The 21,691-nt window shown below is 37.8% G+C and overlaps 2 protein-coding genes across 5 annotated transcripts in view; one reads left to right on the top strand and one right to left on the bottom strand.

Annotated features, from left to right (window-relative positions):
- Positions 1-21,691, top strand: part of LOC114648035 (intersectin-2-like) — a 277,957-nt gene that overhangs the window by 170,792 nt on the left and 85,474 nt on the right. For all 4 annotated transcript variants that reach the window (XM_051925602.1, XM_028796817.2, XM_051925601.1 and 1 more), the window contains 6 exons: positions 10,171-10,307; positions 12,149-12,588; positions 16,080-16,201; positions 16,851-17,017; positions 19,644-19,785; positions 20,392-20,594. In XM_051925602.1, coding sequence (XP_051781562.1) covers positions 10,171-10,307; positions 12,149-12,588; positions 16,080-16,201; positions 16,851-17,017; positions 19,644-19,785; positions 20,392-20,594 — 1,211 coding nt within the window. The remainder of the gene's footprint in view (positions 1-10,170; positions 10,308-12,148; positions 12,589-16,079; positions 16,202-16,850; positions 17,018-19,643; positions 19,786-20,391; positions 20,595-21,691) is intronic.
- Positions 1-21,691, bottom strand: part of fam228a (family with sequence similarity 228 member A) — a 218,345-nt gene that overhangs the window by 87,273 nt on the left and 109,381 nt on the right. The gene's annotated exons all lie outside the window — the stretch shown is intronic.

The following is a 21,691-nucleotide window of genomic DNA, read 5'->3' on the forward strand; positions in this document are numbered from 1 at the left end:
CCAATCCCGTGCCTGTCATGGGGAGGGACTTCCGGTCCGCGGCCATTTTGGCTCTTCTCCTCCTAGTGCGGTGACGAGCTGGCTCTTTGCGTTGCAGCATCTCCCTTTCCGCAGCCTCTGCTGCTGCTGCCACTTCTTGGAAGCCCCTCAGACCAGCGCGAGTCTGCCACCGACAAGGATCTGGGCAGCCCCTGCCTGCTAAAGATAGAACACACGCGGCCCCACAGGGCCGGTTGCCGACAAGCAGGGCACTCACCTCATGGGTCCCGTCTGTCCAGGGAAACGTCCCCGGCATGGCCTCTCTCAACACTGTGCCATCCTGGGCACCTTCCGCAACAGCACGCTCCCTGGACCCCGCTGCACCCAGGTAAGGCCTGTCGATGTTTTGCCGCACCAGGAGAGAGCCTCGTGACCACGGTCCGCTGACGATCCATGGAGCAAGATGTTCTTGCGGGGTTGTAGGCACGCCGCTCCCGCGGCATGTGTGTGGGCGCACCTGCTGCGCCAAGCCGTCCACAAAATTATTTTTTTCTGGGGTTCCCCGTCTTGGAACAGGCGGATCGTCCCATCTGGGATGCCATTGTGGAGATGGGCTCGGACACAGACAGGCAGACACGCTCATGTCACCCAACACACGTTTATTTACACTATTATTTACAATTACGATGCCACAAAGTGCAGGCCAACAACTCTGCCTCTTCGGACTGCCTCCTTCTGTCTGTCTTATCACCTTGTCCTGCTTCCACCCGACTCCATTCTCGAATGAAGGGAGGCGGCCCCTTTTCTCCATACCCGGATGTGTTCCAGGTGTACACCTGCAATCCCGCAGACACGCCCCAGTGTGGCGGAAATGCCGACTGTCCTCCCGGAAGCACTCCGGGTGTTCCCTCTCTTCTTCCCCCCCAGCACTTCCTGGTGTGGCGGAAGTACTGGGTTCCAGGGTCCTTCAGGCAGGGGGACGCCCCCTGGCGGTGACCACGGGCCCCTACAGGGTTGGGCTTCCAAGCCCTGTACCCGTGGACCCCAATACAACCAGGGTGGACGCCCCCTCGCGGTCTGGAGGAGGAATGAACCCTCCTCCTGTCTTCCTGGGCGTCCAGGCCAGGCATGAGCCCCGTCCGGGTGCCACACCACTTATTTCTTCCAAAAAAAACATCGTTGAGTTTTGAAAGTCACTAAAGTCTTACTGTCTACCACACTACTTAGTAGCTTATTCCAAGTGTCTATCGTTCTTTGTGTAAAGAAAAACTTCCTGATGTTTGTGTGAAATTTACCCTTAACAAGTTTCCAACTGTGTCCCCGTGTTCTTAATGAACTAATTTTAAAATAAGTCTTTATCTACTGTACTAAATTCCCTTCATAATTTTAAACACTTCAATCATATCACCTATTAATCTTCTTTTGCTTAAACTGAAAAGGCTCAGCTCATTTAATCTATCCTCATAATTCACCCCCCGTAGCCCTGGAATCAGCCTAGTCGCTCTCCTCTGGACATTTTCTAGTGCTGCTGTGTCCTTTTTGTAGCTTGGAGACCAAAACTGCATACAGTACTCCAGATGAGGTCTCACCAGTATGTTATAAAGCTTGAGCATAACCTCCTTGGACTTGTACTCCACACATCATGCTATATAACCTAACATTCTGTTTGCCTTCTTAATGACTTCTGAACACTGTCGGGAAGTCTTTAGCTTAAAGTCCACTATGACTCCTAAATCCTTCACATAAGGTGTAGTCTCGATTTTCAGACCGCCCATTGTGTATTCAAACCTAACATTTTTTCTTCCTATGTGTAATACTTTACATTTACTGACATTAAATTTCATTTGGCACAAATCTGTCCAAGCCTGTATGCTATCCAAGTCCTTCTGTAATGATATAACGGATTCCAAATTATTTGCTAATCATCTCGGTATCATCAGCAAACGTAACCAGCTTGTTACCAATATTCCTTTCTAAATTAGATAGATAGATAGATAGATACTTTATTAATCCCAATGGGAAATTCACATTATATATATATATATATATATATATATATATAAAAAAATAGCAGCGGCCATAGCACCCCCTGGTTGAACACCACTCTTAACATTGGCCAGTTCTCATAAGGTTCCTTGCACCATCACCCTCTGCTTCCTGTGTCTGAGCCAATTCTCCACCCATCTAAAAGCATCACCCAGAACTCCCACTTCTTTTAGCTTGATGTCCAACCTCCCATGTGGCACCTTATCAAATACTTTTATATGTGTAAGGCCTCGAGCTTTAGAAAAGACTTTGTTGTTAAAGTATGCATTTATGAAATACATGTTTTGTCCTCTGTATTTTGTCATGAAAAACCTTTAAATTGCTATGTGTGTTTCCAGATACAATTTTACATTATCTATTTTGGAAGGCTATTCTAAGTATATTTAAAGTGTTTGGTATGTGAATAAATTATTTATTTGCCCCAAACATACTTTTTTTTAAAGCTTTTTACCTGTATAATGTTGTTTTCCTCAGATATAATCAAATACAGATTGGGAATAAGTATGATTTTTTTTTCCCTGCAAGGCTAAAGTTAGCTACTTGTTCGCAGCCACTTCTCCAGCTGGTTACTTTTTTGCATCTACTTACTACTAACTCGCAGCCCCACTACTTATTCTGTGTTATTAGTAAGATGTGGTGTTAAAAAAGTACATGTTGATTGGTGTAAATAAAATGCGTTAATAATTCAAAAAACAAATACTTTATATTTTGCTTACATGCAAATTTTACCAGACTCTCTGTGGGTGAACTAATCAAATTAACTGGCACAATTGGCACCTTCACATCTACAGTACAAAATGGAATAAAATGCAATTTCTGAATACCATTGTAAAGTGTAATACAGTAATCAATCCTCGATTGTGGGGGTTGCATTCCAGAACCCCCCCCCGAAAGGTGAAAATCCGCGAAGTAGAAACCAGGAGGTTGTAGAGAGACAGGAACGTTATTCAAACACTGCAAACAAACATTTGTCTCTTTTTCAAAAGTTTAAACTGTGCTCCATGACAAGACAGACATGACAGTTCCGTCTCACAATTAAAAGAATGCAAATATATCTTCCTCTTCAAAGGAATGCGCGTCAGGAGCAGATAATGTCAGAGAGAGAAAAAAGCAAGCAATCAAAAATCAATAGGGCTGTTTGGCTTTTAAGTATGCGAAGCACTGCCGGACAAAGCAGCTGCAACGAAGAGAGCAATGTGAAGATAGTCTTTAAGCATTTTTTAGAGGAGCGTTCGTATCCTCTAGGCCAGTGTGCGAACAGCCCCTGTGCTCACACCCCCTCCGTCAGGAGCAGAGAATGTCAGAGAGAGTGAGAGAGACAGAGAAAAACAAACAATCAAAAATCAATACGTGCCGTTCGAGCTTTTAAGTATGCGAAGCACCATGCGGGAAGCATGACGCTTGATAAAGCAGCTGCACGGAAGGGAGTAATGTGAAGATAATCTTTCAGCATTTTTAGACGAGTGTCCGTATCCTCTAGGGGTGTGAACAGCCTCCCTGCTCACACCCCCTCCGTCAGGAGCAGAGAGTGTCAGAGCAAGAGAGAGAGAGAAAAGCAAACAATCAAAAATCAATACTTGCTGTTTGATCTTTTAAGTATGTGAAGCACCGTTCGGGAAGCATATCGCGCAACAAAGCAACCACAAGTAAGCCCAGCAAGGAAGGGAACAATGTGAAGGTAATCTTTCGGCGTTTTTTGAGGAGCGGCCATATCCTCTAGGGGTGCGAACAGCCCCCGTGCTCACAATATATTTGAGGAGTTTTATTTAATACGTAATACGCGCCCTGGTTGGGTAGCTTCTCAGCCATCTGCCAATAGCGTCCATTGTATGAAATCAACTGGGCAAACCAACTGAGGAACCATGTACCAGAAATTAAAAGACCCATTGTCCTCAGAAATCCGCGAACTAGCAAAAAATCCGTGATATATATTTAAATATGCTTACATATAAAATCCGCGATAGAGTGAACCCGCGAAAGTGGAAGCGTGATATAGCGAGGGATTACTGTATTGTATTGGAACACTTGAATGGAAAATCTGTGTTAAATATAATGTGAATTTTCAGGTCCCAATACTAGTACATGAATCAAATTCAGTGCCAATCATCGTACACTTCTACTGTATATCTATTGTAGTGGACTAAATCAAATCAGACAGGGCCACTTTAATTTTTACAGTTTTTAGATAAGAAGGACTTTGCTCTGCCCAGAAAAGATACTGTACACTAGTTAAATTCACTGGTAAACTTGGCACATTTTACCTAATGCATTAGATTAACTATGATATTTAACGGGCACAGTCACTATTAGAACATTAGAACAATAATGATAAGAACAGGCCGTTCAGCCCAACAAGCATTTCTATCATATTATTAAATTGTCCAAAATAAAATCAAGTTGATATTTGATGGTTCCTAAAGACATGCTCTCCACCACACTGCTTGGTAAGTTTTTCTACATGTCTGTGGTGGTTTGCCGGGGCGGGGGCTTCTTTTGTACAAAATCTGCCCTTACATTTACAACCATGTCCCCATGTTCTTCATTTGCTATTACTGTGCTCTTCGTAGTTCACCAATGACCAGCAGCCTCAGCTACATTGCTTTCTTTTTTATGAGACTTCTAATGTTAGACTGTCTGAAACAGAAATCTTCAATTACATTTCCATTACCAGCTTAGCATTGTATAACAAAGTGGTAGGATTAGAGTGTTTTATACCACTCTGTTACACAGTATTGTGATCTTTCATTTATTTTGACCCATTTTCCAGGCTTGCGGTTAGTCTGTAGATCAAATTCATGTTTCAGTAGGCAATACCTGTAAGCATCCTCTGCTTGCTTAATACTTGATGCACCAGGGCTGATGCCAATTTATGTGCTGTTTTCAAATCTTTAATTATATAATCAATGTTCATGTCCTAATCCTGTCCTTCCTTGGCTTTATTAAATTGTTGCAGTTCAAATACCCATGTTGTTTTAGAAAACGTGCTTGATAATATTTTTCTTTGTTTTTTCATTTTTACAAAAGACTCTTCAATCAGCTATTGAAAGTTGGTACCCAGGTGTAAATTGCTGTCTTTCATATCATACTCAGACTATATTTGCCAGATGAGATTTTCTGTCTGTGTTCAGCATACAACTATGAAATAGCAAACAAGAAAAAAGTCACACTTATAAATACTAACCTGTTTCACTCTGCGTGAATAAGAAAAAAAGTCTGAAAACTGTCAGTTCTCCCGTTATTTTTGCTTGAAATGGCATTGTAATGTTTTTCACACACCGTTGAATATGAAGTACACTACACAGGCTGTATAATTTTGACTTTTGGAAGTTAGAGCATACAGAATGACACGTAATGGATGGAGTGATTGAGCCATGACTTCATATTTTAACTCGGGGTGAGAGCAGAGTGTTGTTGGCAAATGCACTCAATTAATTGAATAGCATACATGACAAAACTAAACAGACCCTCTGTTTTATCTCTTTACAGTTGAAGCAAAAATGTAATACTGGTGGTCTGAATATTTGCTTTAGGTGATGAATGCTTTACAGTTCTAGTATAAAACAGCAGCAAGTCGGGCATCTCTGGTTCAAAAGTGACTTTTAGGATACTAGAGAAGTGTTTAAAAATATATTGTTATTATTATTATAACTATATATCCAAGAGCAGAGCAGTGGAACAGAAAAATCGATTCCAAAATGTGGTATGAAGAGTTGTGTTTTAGAAGCTGACATCTATATGAATAGATTAATCCTGCATGTGATGAACAATAACAGATTTGTGACTAAACACAATGTCTCATAGGACAGGGATGTGAAACTCGATTTTATTAAGGGTCAAAAATAACACTTTATATACCCACCGCAGGTCAGAATATATCAACAAAGAGCTCCTCCCACATTTTCTTTACAAACAAGACACACAGGGTATTCATCACATCCATATACTCTGCCCCATATCTGTCTTGTTTTTTTCTTTATCAGCTTTTCTTTTGTTGGATATTGCAGTAGGTTAGGAAAGATACCAGTGGCCATGGAACCGAAATTAGCATTGAGTGAAGAAATGACGACAGCCTTGGGCCACCTGTAGTATTTTTCCTGCCCTAGGTGACATTATAAATTAGCCCTGTCCCATCCACTCCCCCCATTTTTAATAAATTTTTAATAAATGCCAGTGAAATGCTGCAGTTTACTACAGATATTAGGTAACTGAATGTATACATTTTTATTAGCATTTTGGCGCCTGAGTATATTTTATTTGCAAAATGCATAGGCAAATAATGTATAAATATAACATAATTGGTAGGTTAACTGATTTACAAACAGAATTCCAGTTTTAAAATGTAAATAACATGTTTAATTAAAAGGAACACACATGATGACTGCATTGTATGACTGGGGGTCTTGTATAATTTTCACTAATTTCACAGACTGTTCACATTAATACTATGATAGAATAATAATAATATAAAACAGGCATAATATGCATTTATTAAATTTGCACTTCAAGAAATGCTAAGATTGTAAAGTATATGCTGACCAGTTTAACAATCGGCCAGCAACCTCTGAGTATTTTGTTTCGTTATTGTGAGGATTTATAATGGGCACAGAAATGATTCTTAAACTATTCCTAATGGCAGTCCACTGTGCTTAAAAATCCATATTACTAACCGAGAATGGTAAACCGGATATGGACGCAGGGACCTGCCCGTGGACGCAGGAGACATAGTGTGCAGGCGCCACACAAAGCCCCCCCGCCCCAGAGCGAAACGGGAGAGACTACGAACCGTCTGACATGCCGCAAGCAGGATAAAGCGAGGTCAGAAATAAAAGACAGAGTAGGAAACAAAGTAAAATGTCATAAAGAGGTTAAAAAACGGGGCCAAACACATGGAGAGCAGGTTACATGTGATGAAAACTGGAATGCAACAGCTTCAAAAAAACCTAGGCACGAAACACATGCACACCGAGATACAGAATATAAAAGCAGAAAAAACGACAGTTAAACGTCCACACCACACAGCGGAGGCAGACCCGGAAGGTGCAGGCGCCTACATCGCGCGCGGGAAAGTACGAAAGGCAAAGGCGCCTACACAGCATGGTAAAACCCAACATAATACGGAAGGCGCAGGCGTTGCCGCCATATTGTGCGTGGCACTACTGTGGAGTGAAGTTAGGAATAATGTGCTGCTTGGGATCATACAAAACGCCGAACGCGACCCACCGTCTGAAACTGCGGAGGCAAAGCAGGCACGGGTTCAAACCGAACGAGCTCGACTGACGGATATACGCCTACAACGCGCGTCTCAAACCGCAGAAGCAGGGCAAGCACGGATTCAAAACAACGCAAGCTCCTACAACGCGCGTCTGAAACTACGGCTGCCCAGCGGGCACGGGTTCAAAACTCCGGGGGTAGGCGAGCAAAGCGAGCAGGGGGCGAAGCCCCCTTGTAAAGGAAGAAACAGAAAGAAAAGTCAATGTACTGTACGAGTATGTATCCAAAATCTTTATCAAGATAACGGTGAAATAAGGGTGAACAAAAATCAAACTAATAACATGGACATAGACAAAATAAAGAAAGAAAAACTTTCAGATATGGAGCACTTTTGTGAAGCCTAGTGCATTACACCTTGGGATATTAGGAAGACCACCTGTAAAGAGTGCCCTGGTTAAAACATAAAATTAAAATACACAGGAAAGAGTTTGTTGCAATAGCAAAATACTTTAATTTACACCTGTCACATTCTGGACACATGTGAGAATTTGTTCCTAAAGCAAATTATCTTTGTTTATACCGACATTATTGCATGTATCATGATCAATGGGCAAAAAATTGGTTACTGTAAATGTGTTGGTGATGAAACACACAGACCACATTCGAGTTGGTCATAAACAGATTTCTATCACGTGTAATGTGTGGAAATGCAAATGTATTTTCTAGTAATATATAACAATCAAGTAAAGAAATTGTCAGTCTGTGTCTCTGTTGACTGGCCTGAGATTATTCTTGAAGAACAGAGTAAATCATTGAACATAACTGTTATTTCTGTTGTGGTGTTGATGACCATCACCAGTGAAGCTACCTTAGTAGAGGAGATATTAGCCCAGACTACTGTTTTTTTAGGATTTATTCTGTAAATAGTGTCCTTTGGAATGAGTGGACCAATTCTTGAGTTATTATGGGAGCTGATACAGTTGGCAAAGTCAGCTTTAACATAATCGATATGATGTGCTGTACTCAAACCCAGCACCCCTCCTTTTCAGAAGGCTTAGATTATCCATACCTAAATGCTGAATGGCAATGGACATCACAAGCAAAGGTGAAGATCAGTCACATTTGTTAACAGCACTGTTTTTATTTCTTGCGTTTGCAATAGATAATAACATCATAATATAGACAGCTGGTTTTTTTTTTTTTAGAAATTGTGAATAAAAGAAAAGAAACCTTACACATGACATGAGCTGCTAAGCAAGAAACTGAAACAGAGCAAAACAACAGCTTGTGCAGTAATAGCAGCTGTCATGAAAGGATGTTTCCCAGAAGGTAATAAAATAATATACGAAGAATTAATTTCAAAATTAATCAGACTCCACTGAATTGGTCTTTTTTCAGATTATCAGTTTATAAAGATCTATTGGAGAACTTTCTTTCACTTATAAAATGGTTACTAATGCATGTCTAAGGTATTAAATTCTGTTAATACATTTTGAGCTAAATCTTAACGTCCTTCTGACAAAACGTGCACAAATAAACTGGGTGATGTGCATTGGAGTATGCTCATCCAAACCTTTTCAGTTATATAGACTAAATGGCAACACGTGACTCTCTAAATTCAGTCTAACAATGTGCAAAGGAAATAATATTAAATATTCAAATTAGATTATAAATATACTTAACCTTCATGACGTATACCAATCTCTTAACGATGACTAGAATAAATTAATGTAGGTACTTATACAGACTAAAAACATAATTGGACAGATGTACCTACTTTTACACTCTGTAGTTTTGCTAATTTTATTAATAATATATTAATTAATTGCTAATCTAAGGATTTGTAGTTGGCTGTAGTTCTGCCTCAGTGATAAAATCAAAACTTCATTCCACAGTAAAATACTGTATGCACAGTATTGATCTCCTTCTTGTGTCTTGTTGATACGTTCAGATTACAGTGTTAATTATGGTTACATCTATAACACTTACATGGCAGAAATGCTGAGAGACGTCTCACAGTGTCATACACTTCGTTTGGAACAAAGATTTACTTTTTTTTTCCTTAATCAGCCAACAGGAGAATTAATAGAAATGTATATCCTTTTTTGCCATTTTTTATGCTGTGTTACTTGCTACCTCAATCATCCTCTTCCCCCAATTCTACATAGAGAGTGTGACTCATCACCAAAACCTCTTTTTGTTTTGATGTACCTTGGTTTTCTTGCGATGTGAATTGTCCTGTAGTACTTTGTGAAAATTTGCATCTGATGTCCAAACAGTGGTTTCTGTTCATGGGAAGTTTACCCTATATATCTTGTTACATGAGTGAATATGGGCAACAGTGAAGAATGTGTCTTTCATTCCAAAAACCAGTGAAAATGGTGAAGACTGCCGAAGATGATAATGGCTCAAGACTGTATGTAAAAAGCTGTTTTGGGTAAGATGGAATACAGTTCAACATTGAAGATATCAATAAATCTTAACTTAGCTGTCTGTGTCTCCAGGATTCCAGTTTTTTCACAACCAAGTAAAGGTTCAGGGTTATATCAGAGCAAGTGAGTTGTTCAATTGTATTTAAAGTCATCTTGGATAAAACACTGTTTGTGGCTAATGAGATTCATTCTACCAAGTCACCATTCTTCAGATGTTTCCTGACTACTTATTAGCAGTTTTTATGACAGTTAAACAGATCTAAGTCATATTTGTATTGGAATGGATCTGTAAAGAAGTTAAGTGTCCTGCTTCTGAAATTATGTAAACTATTTAACCTTGTGGGCAAAACAAGGGTTCAGAAACTTCAGAAGTCATTTTAAAATTGTTCAATTTTGAGTGACATTGAATGTGACTAGGGTTTGATTTAGAAAAGTTATAAAATATGCATACAAATTGCAATATATGGAAGTGAAGTTAATACGAAAACTATCGTCGTTACAGGAACTGCGACAGTGTCAAACAAAGCAACAGCAGGCCCTTGAACAGCTTTATAAAACCAAAGAAGAAAAGCTGCGAGAATTGGAAAGAAGGAAAGAGGAAGAGGTTTTAAAAAAAAGGGAAGAGGAAGATGCAATCAGGTAACAGAAAATCATAGTTTAAAGAAAATATAATAGGAAAATGGGAATAAAGGTTAAATGTAAAAGTTATGTTTCTCAGTTCTTGAATCACATCTATGACTAATTTTTTTATTTCAGCATATTCAACTTTTTTCATTACACTAGAATATGTAGTACATTTAATTCTTTTATTTGTGAAACACATTAAAACAGGCAGTTCCTCAGTGTGTATTAAAGAGGATGTGTACAGTTACACAATACTTTCTGCCCTCTATCTGCAAAAGAAGCATAGCAGGGGACAAAAATGTTAACAAGTGCATTTAATGTATTTGAGCAATCTTTAGCGATTCTGTCATGGTTTCTTATTGGCATTACATGAATTATTAAATGTGTCCTATTTTGCTCTCTTTGGTCATGTCACCTAATCAAAGCACCGTGATGTTCCTACATTGATGGATTAAAAGCCAGAAGTCTACATGACCATCATCATCAAGTCCTTCCATGAGAACCCTAAATACAAAGTGGACTGTTTCATACAAAGTGGACTGTTTCATTTATGTTAGGTAGAATGCCCAGAGGGGGCTGGGCAGTCTCATGGCCTGGAACCCCTGCAGATTTTATTTTTTCTCTCCAGCCATCTGGAGTTTTTTTTGTTTTTTCTGTCCTCCCTGGCCACCGGACCTTACTCTTATTCTATGTTAATTAGTGTTGTCTTATTCTAATTCTTACTTTGTCTTTTATTTCTCTTTTCTTTATTATGAAAAGCATGTTGAGCTACATTATTTGTATGAAAATGTGCTATATAAGTAAATGTTGTTGTTGTGCACGTAGAGTATTCTGTTTTTAAGGGCTGCGTTTTTCAGTGTCCCATTTGTTTGAGTTTGTTTTCACATACATCTTTTAAGTAACAATGATAATGACAAGTATTTCATGATTTGCAAAGGTAAAAATATTAATATTATAAATAAAAAAGCAGTTAAATACACACTGTACATTTGGTAGCTACTATTTTAAACCCTACAAAGTTTGAATATATTCAAATATTACATTTTTTAATATCCCATCCTTTTGTTTAGTGTAATTTGATAGCCCTAGAGTAGACTTTAGTTTTATATTCCTTCAACATCTGTATGCCTTCCTGCATCACAGGTGCTACTATAATGGTCTTCTAGCTCATCTTGGTATTTGACATTTAGCAGCTTTACTTAGCTCAAGCATGAAATTCTTTGTATGTTACCATACCTCTGAAATGAAATGCAAAGGTGTAAGTCTTTTATTATTTTCTATGAGAAAGCATGTTTTTTACCTCAATAAAAAGTTTAAGGAATATGTAGTGGTCTTATGTGAAACAAGATAGACTTTTTAAATAAAACAAAATTATTTTGTGCTTAATACTTTAAAATATATAACTAATCATGCGTATTGTTAACTGCATGTGTTGAACATGAAAATGTTGAGCAAATGAGCACTGAGGTGCTGATGCTTATCTAAAACCTGACTGTGTTTAAAGCAACTTGTAAAGAGATGTAGGAGCTACTGGTAAAACTACAGTGAATCCATTCATTTTAAGAAATTGTAACATTTTATTCTGAAAATATCCCAAAAAGCATGAACATTAATTGTATAATTAGATTTTTGTAAGTGAGAGTTTGGGTATACATATGAGTTTGCCCCTGAATTTGCAAATGTCTTTTGCTCAGTGCTGCCAGGGTAGACTCTGGACCTCTGTGACCACAAAATTGAGCTGGTCTAGGGAACTGATGTACAGTTATATGGATGTAAGATTTATTAAGTGTATCCATGTATCATAATAACAGTATTGCCATTTGTAGGTATTTTATCAGCATTTTTATCTGTTGCAGAAAAGCCAAACAAGAAAAAGAGATTCTTTGGAGAGAAAAGCTGAAACAAGAAGAGGAAGAAAAACACAAGAAAATTCAAGAAGAGCGTGTCCAGAAAATACGCTTGGAGGAGAGACTAGAAGCTGAAGCCAGAAAGAAGGAAGCTGAAGAAATGGCTGAAAGAGAGCGCAAAGCTTTAGAAGCCAAAAAGCTCAGAGAACAAGAAGAATTAAAAAGAAAAGCAGATGAAGAGAAAAACAAACAGAATCAACTTAAAAGGCAAACAGAGAGGAGAAGCTGGAAGAATGAGAACATTAATTCTGATGAACATAAAAACTGGCAAGAAGCACTGAGTGATCAGCCAGGTTTGGAAAAACTAAGCAACTTGAAGAATAGTACCCACAAAGAACTATCATCTGTACTTAAAATGGAAAGCGTAAATGAAAGGAAAATGAATGAAGGTTTGTATAAAAAAAGTTTAAATAGCTTCAGTTCATGCAAGCGACAAGCTAATTTACCCTTGCAATTCTTTCTGACTTTTGAGGTTTTGGGCAAAACTGAGTTTTAATTAGTAGAAGATTGTTTTCTTAATTAGTGATGTTTTGTTTTGGTTGAGTTAAATCTTTCAAAAATATTTGGTGGTATAGTGGTGGTAGCCTGTCTTTACAACCTAAGATGAAATGAAACCTGTTAGATTTTGTAGTGGCGAGTTGTAGACTACACAACTAATGGCCACATGAGAGCACTGAATGGCTTAAGTAATTGAAACTGAGTCTGAAAATACTTGGAAAAATGGTTTAAGGTGACTGGACTTTAAGAGGCACAATAACACATATTATGACGTAAGTGAATATTTCATTGCTAGGGAGCAGAATTAAACCATTGTGCTGGTCCTCTGCTGTGAAAATGTCATACATGTCATAAATTAATATTGCAGTTCTGCACTACATCTAGATTTGCTTGGTAATTTCCTGGTTCTAAATTTCTCCACTGAAGGTCCATGTTTCTTTTTGTAAAGAATAGTGACAGATTTGAGAATGTAATGTTATCTTTAAGAATAAGGGCTTTAAAGCTAAAATGATATATTACAGGGTTATTGATGCCTTCCTTTTCTGAAAGTTTGTATTGGATGTCAAATTAAGTATTTAACATTAGAATTACCAGAGCCAACGAAAAAACTCGTAAAGCCGGCCCACCTTAAATCCCTTCGCACCTCTCCATCAGCATCTTATGTCTTCTAAATGGAGCGATTAGCCCAAGCAGCAAGCAGCCTGCTATACCATCCCCCCACCGCAACAGAACGGGCAAGAAGTTCTCCCAGTTCTTGCCTTGATTGATCATCTGGGAGTGAGCTACCCAGAATTGTAAGGGGAAATAATTTGATGTGTGTTTTGTGTCTACAGCAATCTATGTAAACACATCCATCGTTAAAACAGAAACATTTTTCATGTTTTAGTAATAAATGACAAAATGTAGACATGAACTGTATAATGTGTGAAGGCTGTTGGCCAAATATCAAATAAACACTGTCACAAAATGCAAGTGTAATACGACAGCTTCCGTGGTGCTGTGGTTAGAACTGCCGACTTATGATCCATTTTGAGTAGTGAGCTGCTGTTATTGTTAATATTATACAATAAAAACATACATTTGATTTGTTCCTGTAACAGCCGGTGTAAATTTATTGTACTTGTAAAAGTTAGCATTTTTTTTTTTTTTCTTTTCACTTTTATTCTCTGTCACAATCACGATACAACACCCACCCAATGACCCAGATCAGATGCGGTTACTTTTTATCTGAAACTGGGAATAACTTTTAGATGTGAGTGATGCTTTGAGACAATGGAACTGGAAATTCTTTGATCTGAAGGGATAAAAGCTGACACACAAACACTGGTGAATCTGCCTTCTTTGTATCTCACTGTCACTTGAATTTTTTTTTTTATTCAGTTTTATTGAGTGTTCCTGCTCACGCTGAATTAGTATGCACCTTATGGTCCATGATGTTAAAGCCGCACTGACAAAAACGCAGAGACATAGGTATATATGATATTTGGAATAACTCATTTTATGACCTGTATAGTACATTTCGGAAAACATTGTGGCACTGATGCAAAATTATTCATATTCATTTGCATGCCTTCCTGTGCTTGTAATCAGTGAGCGTGTTTTTTTTTTTTTTTCTTTTTCGATCTTGCCCATGTAGTCTCCACATTGTGGTGCACGGTGCTGTTTCTTTTGTACTCCAGGACATGCAGAGGAAAGAATAGTACAGAGAGGTCAGTTCCGCGCTATATGCAATCGTCAGATTCAATTGTTAACAGTTCCTACACACCCAAGGACCGTCCTTTCTATTTTACGACATGTGTACCTGTTGCAATGTACACACTTCTCTCTGTGCTGTGGTTACTATTACACTGAAGAGGCTGGGGGGAACGGCTGTCTTGGAACAGAAGCTTGTCGATGTTGCTTCCTCTTTTGCTTTCTCCATTGTGTTTTATTGTAAGAAGCAACCACGAAGTTCCTCTGCATGGTGAGCAAGGAACACTCTTCTTTTCTCAGTGGTCCCCGTGCATGCCTTGTACAGTACATGTGCGTTAATCACCGCCAAGTCAAGCATGTTATAGCACAAGCAACCGGGCAGCTGCATGTTCCTGCTCACACTTAATAAGCTCACGCCTTCTGGTGCACGATGTCAACGCAGCACTGGGCAAAAAAGAAAGAGACAAATATATGTGGCATTTTGAAGAAATCATTTTATGACTCTGAATTGTACCAATCAGAAAACATCATCACACTAATGCAATATTATTTGAAAACGAACAGCGTGAGATCAGCCATAAATGTATGGTATTCCTAAAATCTTAGCTATTTTTAGTTTCATTCTCTTAGTCACGTTCACGCTGTCCCTTGCGCTGACACCCCCCCCCCCCCCCCCCCCCCGTCTGACTCTAAAAACAGCACCAGTATACATTCACACCCGATCTGACACTGTTCATTTTATAGTCTTCACACATTTAAAAGTGTCTTGTGTGTTGCTGACTTTTATTAAGACACTCTTGTTTTAGCTATGATTTTCTAAATGGCTGCCACAGTAAACCTCACAGTACCATATTTTGGCCAAAAAATGTATCATGAATCTTGTATGTTCTTCACTTATTACATATCTGATTATTGTAATGGGCAACACTTCTGTGCCCTCCTTACATGGAAGAAATAGTCCCAAAAAGGTCAGAAGTATCAAAAAGAGTTGCTTATTGAACTATATAGTACATATATTTGAATGAGATTACCAAGTATAAAATAGAAGAGGAAGAAAAACTTTCCAGCTTAGCCTACCTACACAGCCTGTGGTCTTTGTTGGGTTATATTGCACTCTCAATTGTCCACTATATAAACTCTTCCACCCACCACAAAACTTTCTTTATCAAATTTTTGACTGGTTAGACTTTTTGCCTCGTCTTCCATTGCTAAACTCTTTGGGCCACTGACAGGATTACCATTTAAACCCAACCTAGATATTACAGTTAGAGAGGAGAAAGCCCTCTGAAAATCCAAGGCTCCTTTCTATGTACCAGCTGTAGCTTTACTTTAGAGATACGGATTCTGTTTTAAGTGGCTGCTGCCTAATGTACTTTACTGTCGTCTGCCTTTCTGGGTGAATTCTTATTGTGTTCTACAAGTTTCCCATGACCCCTTTCTCACTTCAGTGCTCTTGAAGTAACTATTTGCAAGATACAGTTTAAACAAGTAAGGGCATATGTATGATGTCTAAATTGTGAGGTGTAAATAGTTAAAGTTGCCTAATGTCAGTTTATTGTTACTCATTTCAGTTAGGCATATAAAGCTCTTAGAATTCATAACATTTCAGCATATATACTATATTTGTATATTTTAAATAAATGGATACATTTTTATTAGTGATTTTTAACCTTTTCTTAAATATGTTCAGGTTTCAAGACAGGCCCATCAGGCCCAATGAAATCAGGGACTTTAGTCCCCTACAGAGCACTTTACCCTTTTGAAGCAAGAAATGAGGATGAACTCTCTTTCAGTGCTGGTGATATAATAGAGGTAGGACTTCCATTTTTAATCCAGGTTATTTGTCTGTCTATTGTTAAAATAAAAAAAAACTAAAGCACATTATTGTACTTGGGACCATTATAACTATGAAAAAATGACATGTCTGCCAAAAAACATAATTTTTGCTCTAGATATTTAAAAAATAGGTAAGAATCAACAAGGGAGGTAAATTGAAAAAGTCAACAAAAGAGGAAACAAAACCACGTTGTCTTACTGGGCCTAACTGTGCACGTTTTGACCTGATCATACATGTCTGAGAACTTGCTTTATCATTTACAAATACTTAGCAAAATTGCTTTCTCACATTATTTCCATAGATCTGGCCATTGTGCTCTGTTCTTTGCTTCCTGCTAAAACACATTGATATAGGATTATTTGGCACGGGTGTAAACATGAAAATCATAGCTATCTGATGATTCCTGGGCAAATTCCACTCCTGCTCTCCTGTCCTATGCCCAAGTGAATCTATCCTCTCACCAAAATGAATGGCGTTGCAGTTCAGATTGTGAGCATCTATTAATGTTTCTATAGATTTCTTTCACAACTGGCTATTCATTTTTAGAACACAGGCTAGCCATAAAAGTTGTATCACAACAAATGAGAATATATTATAACTAATTGTACTTAATTAAACTTTTAGATTAATGAAGCAAGTTTAGAAGAAACAGGGTGGTTTTATGGAAGTTTACAAGGTCGTGCAGGGTGGTTTCCAGCAAATTATGTGGAGAAAATAGCTGAGGATAACGTCTCTAAAAAAGCTTTACTTCCTCCTACTTTATCAATATCATCTACCTCATTTTCACCTAGGTATGTATTTTTCAATGTTTTAATACTTTAACAAATTATTAACATTATTTATTGAATTTGTAATTTAATTGCAAACTGACTTTTAACTTGTATTGTAGGTTAGATATGTGTATTGCTGTGGTATAGCGCTATTACGTCATTGTTGCAGGAGACTGGGTTTGATTTCTGGACCTGACATATTCCTTGTTTGTGTGCAATTAACATGTTCCTTCTCTAGGTATTCCCTTGCTGGTTTCCTCCCACATCTGCAGACATGTAAATTTTGTTAATAGGCTAATCTAAACTGGGCCTTTATATTATACACTATGGTGGACTGGCACTCTGTCCAAAGTTTATTCTTAAATTGCACTTAGGGCTGCCTGGATAGGCTCAGACAGTACCTCAGCTTCATATTGGAGTGAGTGGGTTCACGAAATTATTGGAGTGATGGCTGGAGAATGTATTTTGTAGATTAAGCATGTGTTGGTTACAGTTTATCATTTTCAAACAGGAGTAGGTAAATTTTAAGTAAACTTATGATGAACTTATTTATAGTTGTTTGTGAATGCATGTATACATATTCTGCATGTAAACAAAACTGATGGATTGCTGGATAAAGCATATAAGTTGTTACAAGATCCTCAAATATAGATGCTGACTTATAATGTGAGTAAGCCAATTATAAGAGACTACTTTCATTGCTTTGCTGAAACCCTTTGAAATTAACTAGAAATTAGATGGCCTTTGAAATAAAGGGAATTTCATACTGACAAGTCAAGAAGAAAATTGTTAAACCCAGTTATCACCACTTTCATAGAGGCATATCTCACCATAGTAAAAGCACCTGTTCTGGTGGATGAAAAGCAACAATAAAGCTGCAAGGGTTTGGGTAGTTTTCTGAATACTTACAACTGATATATGTGTGTGTGTTTATATATATAAATATATATATATATATATATATATATATATATATATATATATATATATATATATATATATATATATATATATATATATATATATATAATATGGAAGAGAAGGTCTGTGATACGGTTTGCATATTTGCAGCTGGAGATCCACAAAGGGAGAAAAAATGAATCACGTATCATAAAGTATGTATCATCAGAGAGTTGGCCGAGTCTTGGCTATCAAATGAAAACGCCATCAACAGACACTTGGACATAAATCCAGCATATGCTAACTTAAGAAGAACATGTACATAATAAATAAACTATACAAACCCCTTGATCATACTGACTTAGTCACATCCCCCCCCACCCCCCCACTTAATGTGTTGCTATATTCTTATAAGTCTAAGCATTATCCTCTGATGAAGACCCCTGGTAGGGGTTGAAAGCTCAGGAATAAAAACTACTTTATGATACGTGATTCATTTTTTCTCCCTTTGTGGATCTCCAGCTGCAAATATATATATATATATATATATATATATATATATATATATATATATATATATATATAATATATGCATGTGTGTACAGTGATCCCTCGCTATATCGCTTCACCTTTCGCGGGTTCACTCTATCGCAGATTTTATATGTAAGCATATTTAAATATATATCGCGGATTTTTTGCTGGTTCGCGGATTTCTGAGGACAATGGGTCTTTTAATTTCTGGTACATGCTTACTCAGTTGGTTTGCCCAGTTGATTTCATACAAGGGACGCTATTAGCAGATGGCTGAGAAGAAACCTAACTTACTTTCTCTCTCTCTCTCTCTCTCTCTCTTGCGCTGCCTTTCTCTGATCCTGACGTAGGGGGTGTGAGCAGGGGAGCTGTTCGCACACCTAGACGATACGGACGCTCATCTAAAAATGCTGAAAGATTATCTTCACGTTGCAACCTTCTGTGCAGCTGCTTAGTGAAGCGACATGCTGCACGGTGCTTCGCATACTTAAAAGCTCAAAGGGCACGTATTGATTTTTGACTTTGTTTTTCTCTGTCTCTCTCTCTCCCTGCTCCTGTCGGAGGGGGTGTGAGCTGCTGCCTTCAACAGCTTTGTCTTTTAAGTATGCGAAGCACCGCGGCACAAACAGCCCTATTGATTTGTTTGCTTTCCTCTCTGTTTCCTTTGAAGAGGAAGATATGTTTGCATTCTTTTAATTGTGAGACAGAACTGTCATCTCTGTCTTGTCATGGAGCACAGTTTAAACTTTTGAAAAAGAGACAAATGTTTGTTTGCAGTGTTTGAATAACGTTCCTGTCTCTCTACAACCTCCTGTGTTTCTGTGCAAATCTGTGACCCAAGCATGACAATATAAAAATAACCATATAAACATATGGTTTCTACTTCGCGGATTTTCTTATTTCGCGGGTGGCTCTGGAACGCAACCCCGCGATGGAGGAGGGATTACTGTATATATATGTGTGTGTGTGTGTGTGTGTGTGTGTGTGTGTGTATATACATATATATATATATATATATATATATATATATCTGTGTACTACTAGTAGTTGCTAGTAGTCAACAGCCATACAGAATGGACAGCTAGACCCATTTTTCAATATTTCCAGACTACATCTGCTAGATTTTGCTAGAGAGAAATAATTAAGTTATTTTTCTTGGAGACATGTCCTAAATGCTTGTTCTTATTTCACGTAAAATATAACTTCTTTTTCATAGCCTGACATCACCAGGTAGAACAAAAAGTGATACTGATTTCGAAATGAGTAATCACACAGCAACATTAAGTGGAAACATGCGGCAAAATTCTGCCTTTACTCCAGCAGTGGCACCGGTGTCAAATTCCCCAGAGCTTAATCAGGTATGTAGTAGTTAAGTGTTAAAAATTTGTTAATTTGGTAATAGATTATTGCACTTTAAACAGTTATTATCTCAGTATGCTTACTAAACATTGCAGAATTTCAGGATATATTTTGCATTTACATTTTCTTATTTGGCCAATGCCTTTATCCAAGGTAACTTACAACATTTATGATATAATTGGTTACATTTCTTTTGTTTTTCCAGTTGGAGCACAGGCAGGTCATGTGACTTGTTCGTAGTCACATGGAATCAGTAGTGGGATTTGAACTTACAGCCTCAGGGTTTGAAATCCAAAGCCTTAACCACTACACCACACAGCCTGCCGTTTTTGCTGTATATTTTAATGTACTTTCAGCACCTAATTTTTGAACACCAAAATGTAATCTGTGGAGAAAGTTTAGAATTTCATAGTAACCATTGTGGCAGTCTGTGGACTGTTCAGTTAGTCTGTTTCTTGGAAGCTTGGACCGTGTTACACAAGTCCATTGCTAATAGTATATATACAAATAGCATTTTACAGAATTTTCAACTTCTATGTAAAATATAAATTGGGTATATTTTATAATTTTCTGGAATTAATTAATATATTTATTTCCTTCATTAGGATCAAGTTGCCAGTATTTGTCAGGCGCAGGCATTATGTTCTTGGACAGCAAAGAAGGAAAACCATTTAAACTTTTCAAAAGATGATATCATCACGGTTCTTGAGCAGCAAGAGAATTGGTGGCTAGGGCAGCTCCAAGGTACCAAGGGCTGGTTTCCTAGATCTTACGTCAAAATAATTTCTGGAAGTGAGCAACAAATTGAGTAAGTCTAGCCATGTGTTGTACTTTTTACAGTTTTTCATAACATTTCAAAGAGAAACACCTTCATGAGCCTACTGTATTTTTGTTAGGATTTATTTAAGTCTTGTCACCTCCCAAATGTGCTATATCGCTCATAAAATTATTTCATTCTCTAAACCTGTTGGGATGTGCATGGGTGCACATTATTGCCATTTGCATTATGATGGTGATGATGATAATAATAATAGTAATAATCATAATAAAAAATGTTATTCATATTTCCTATGTCCAAGGCAACATCCATTGTCTATGAATGTTACAATAAAGCTGCATGCTTGTATAGTATGTTTGTGGAAAAGTGGAAACTGAAATAATTGGTCAGACAACCACTGACAGACTGAACATTTTTTGAGTTTTGTGTACTGACTTTTGGTCTCTAGTATTATTTTTATATTCTCTGTCTAAACAGGAGATTTTTTTATTTTTGTACACACACATCTTCCAAACAGACACTGGTTCTGTAAATTTTCCACTACTTTAAAGTTTGCAGCATCCTGCAAAGCTTGGAGTTTTTTTGGTAAATGCAGTACGTAAAGCATGCATCATAGTGTATATAACAGATATTGATAGTCTATGTACCATTATCGAAATTTTAGGTTTTGTTAACATCAACTCTAAAATCAAGATGATGCTCTAATTCTGGTTCACATCAGAGAGTAATTGTACACGCAGCTCTGTAAGGGCCGGTTTATACTTCACTCTTAGAATATGTAGGTGCACACATCATAGCTGCCATGCGTTCCAGCGTTCATTTAACGCGTCCTCTGAAGACGTCCTCAGAAATTAATGTGACATGTGTACAAGTTGCAGTACCAGCAAAAAGTCGGGGGGGGGTGCAGTGTGATCAAGTTGTAACGTGACCTCAGAGTCTATCGTGGCCAAAAGTTTTGAAAATGACACAAGTATTGCTTTTCACAAAGTTTGTTGCTTCAGTATTTTTAGATCTTTTTGTCAGATGTTTCAATGGTATACTGAAGTATAATTACAAGCATTTCATAAGTTTCAAAGGATTTTATTGACAATTACATTAAGTTTATGGCCAGGAAACTCCCTAGACCT

The sequence above is a fragment of the Erpetoichthys calabaricus genome, chromosome 3 (genome assembly GCF_900747795.2).
Source record: "Erpetoichthys calabaricus chromosome 3, fErpCal1.3, whole genome shotgun sequence".
NCBI classification, from domain to species: Eukaryota; Metazoa; Chordata; class Cladistia; order Polypteriformes; family Polypteridae; genus Erpetoichthys; species Erpetoichthys calabaricus.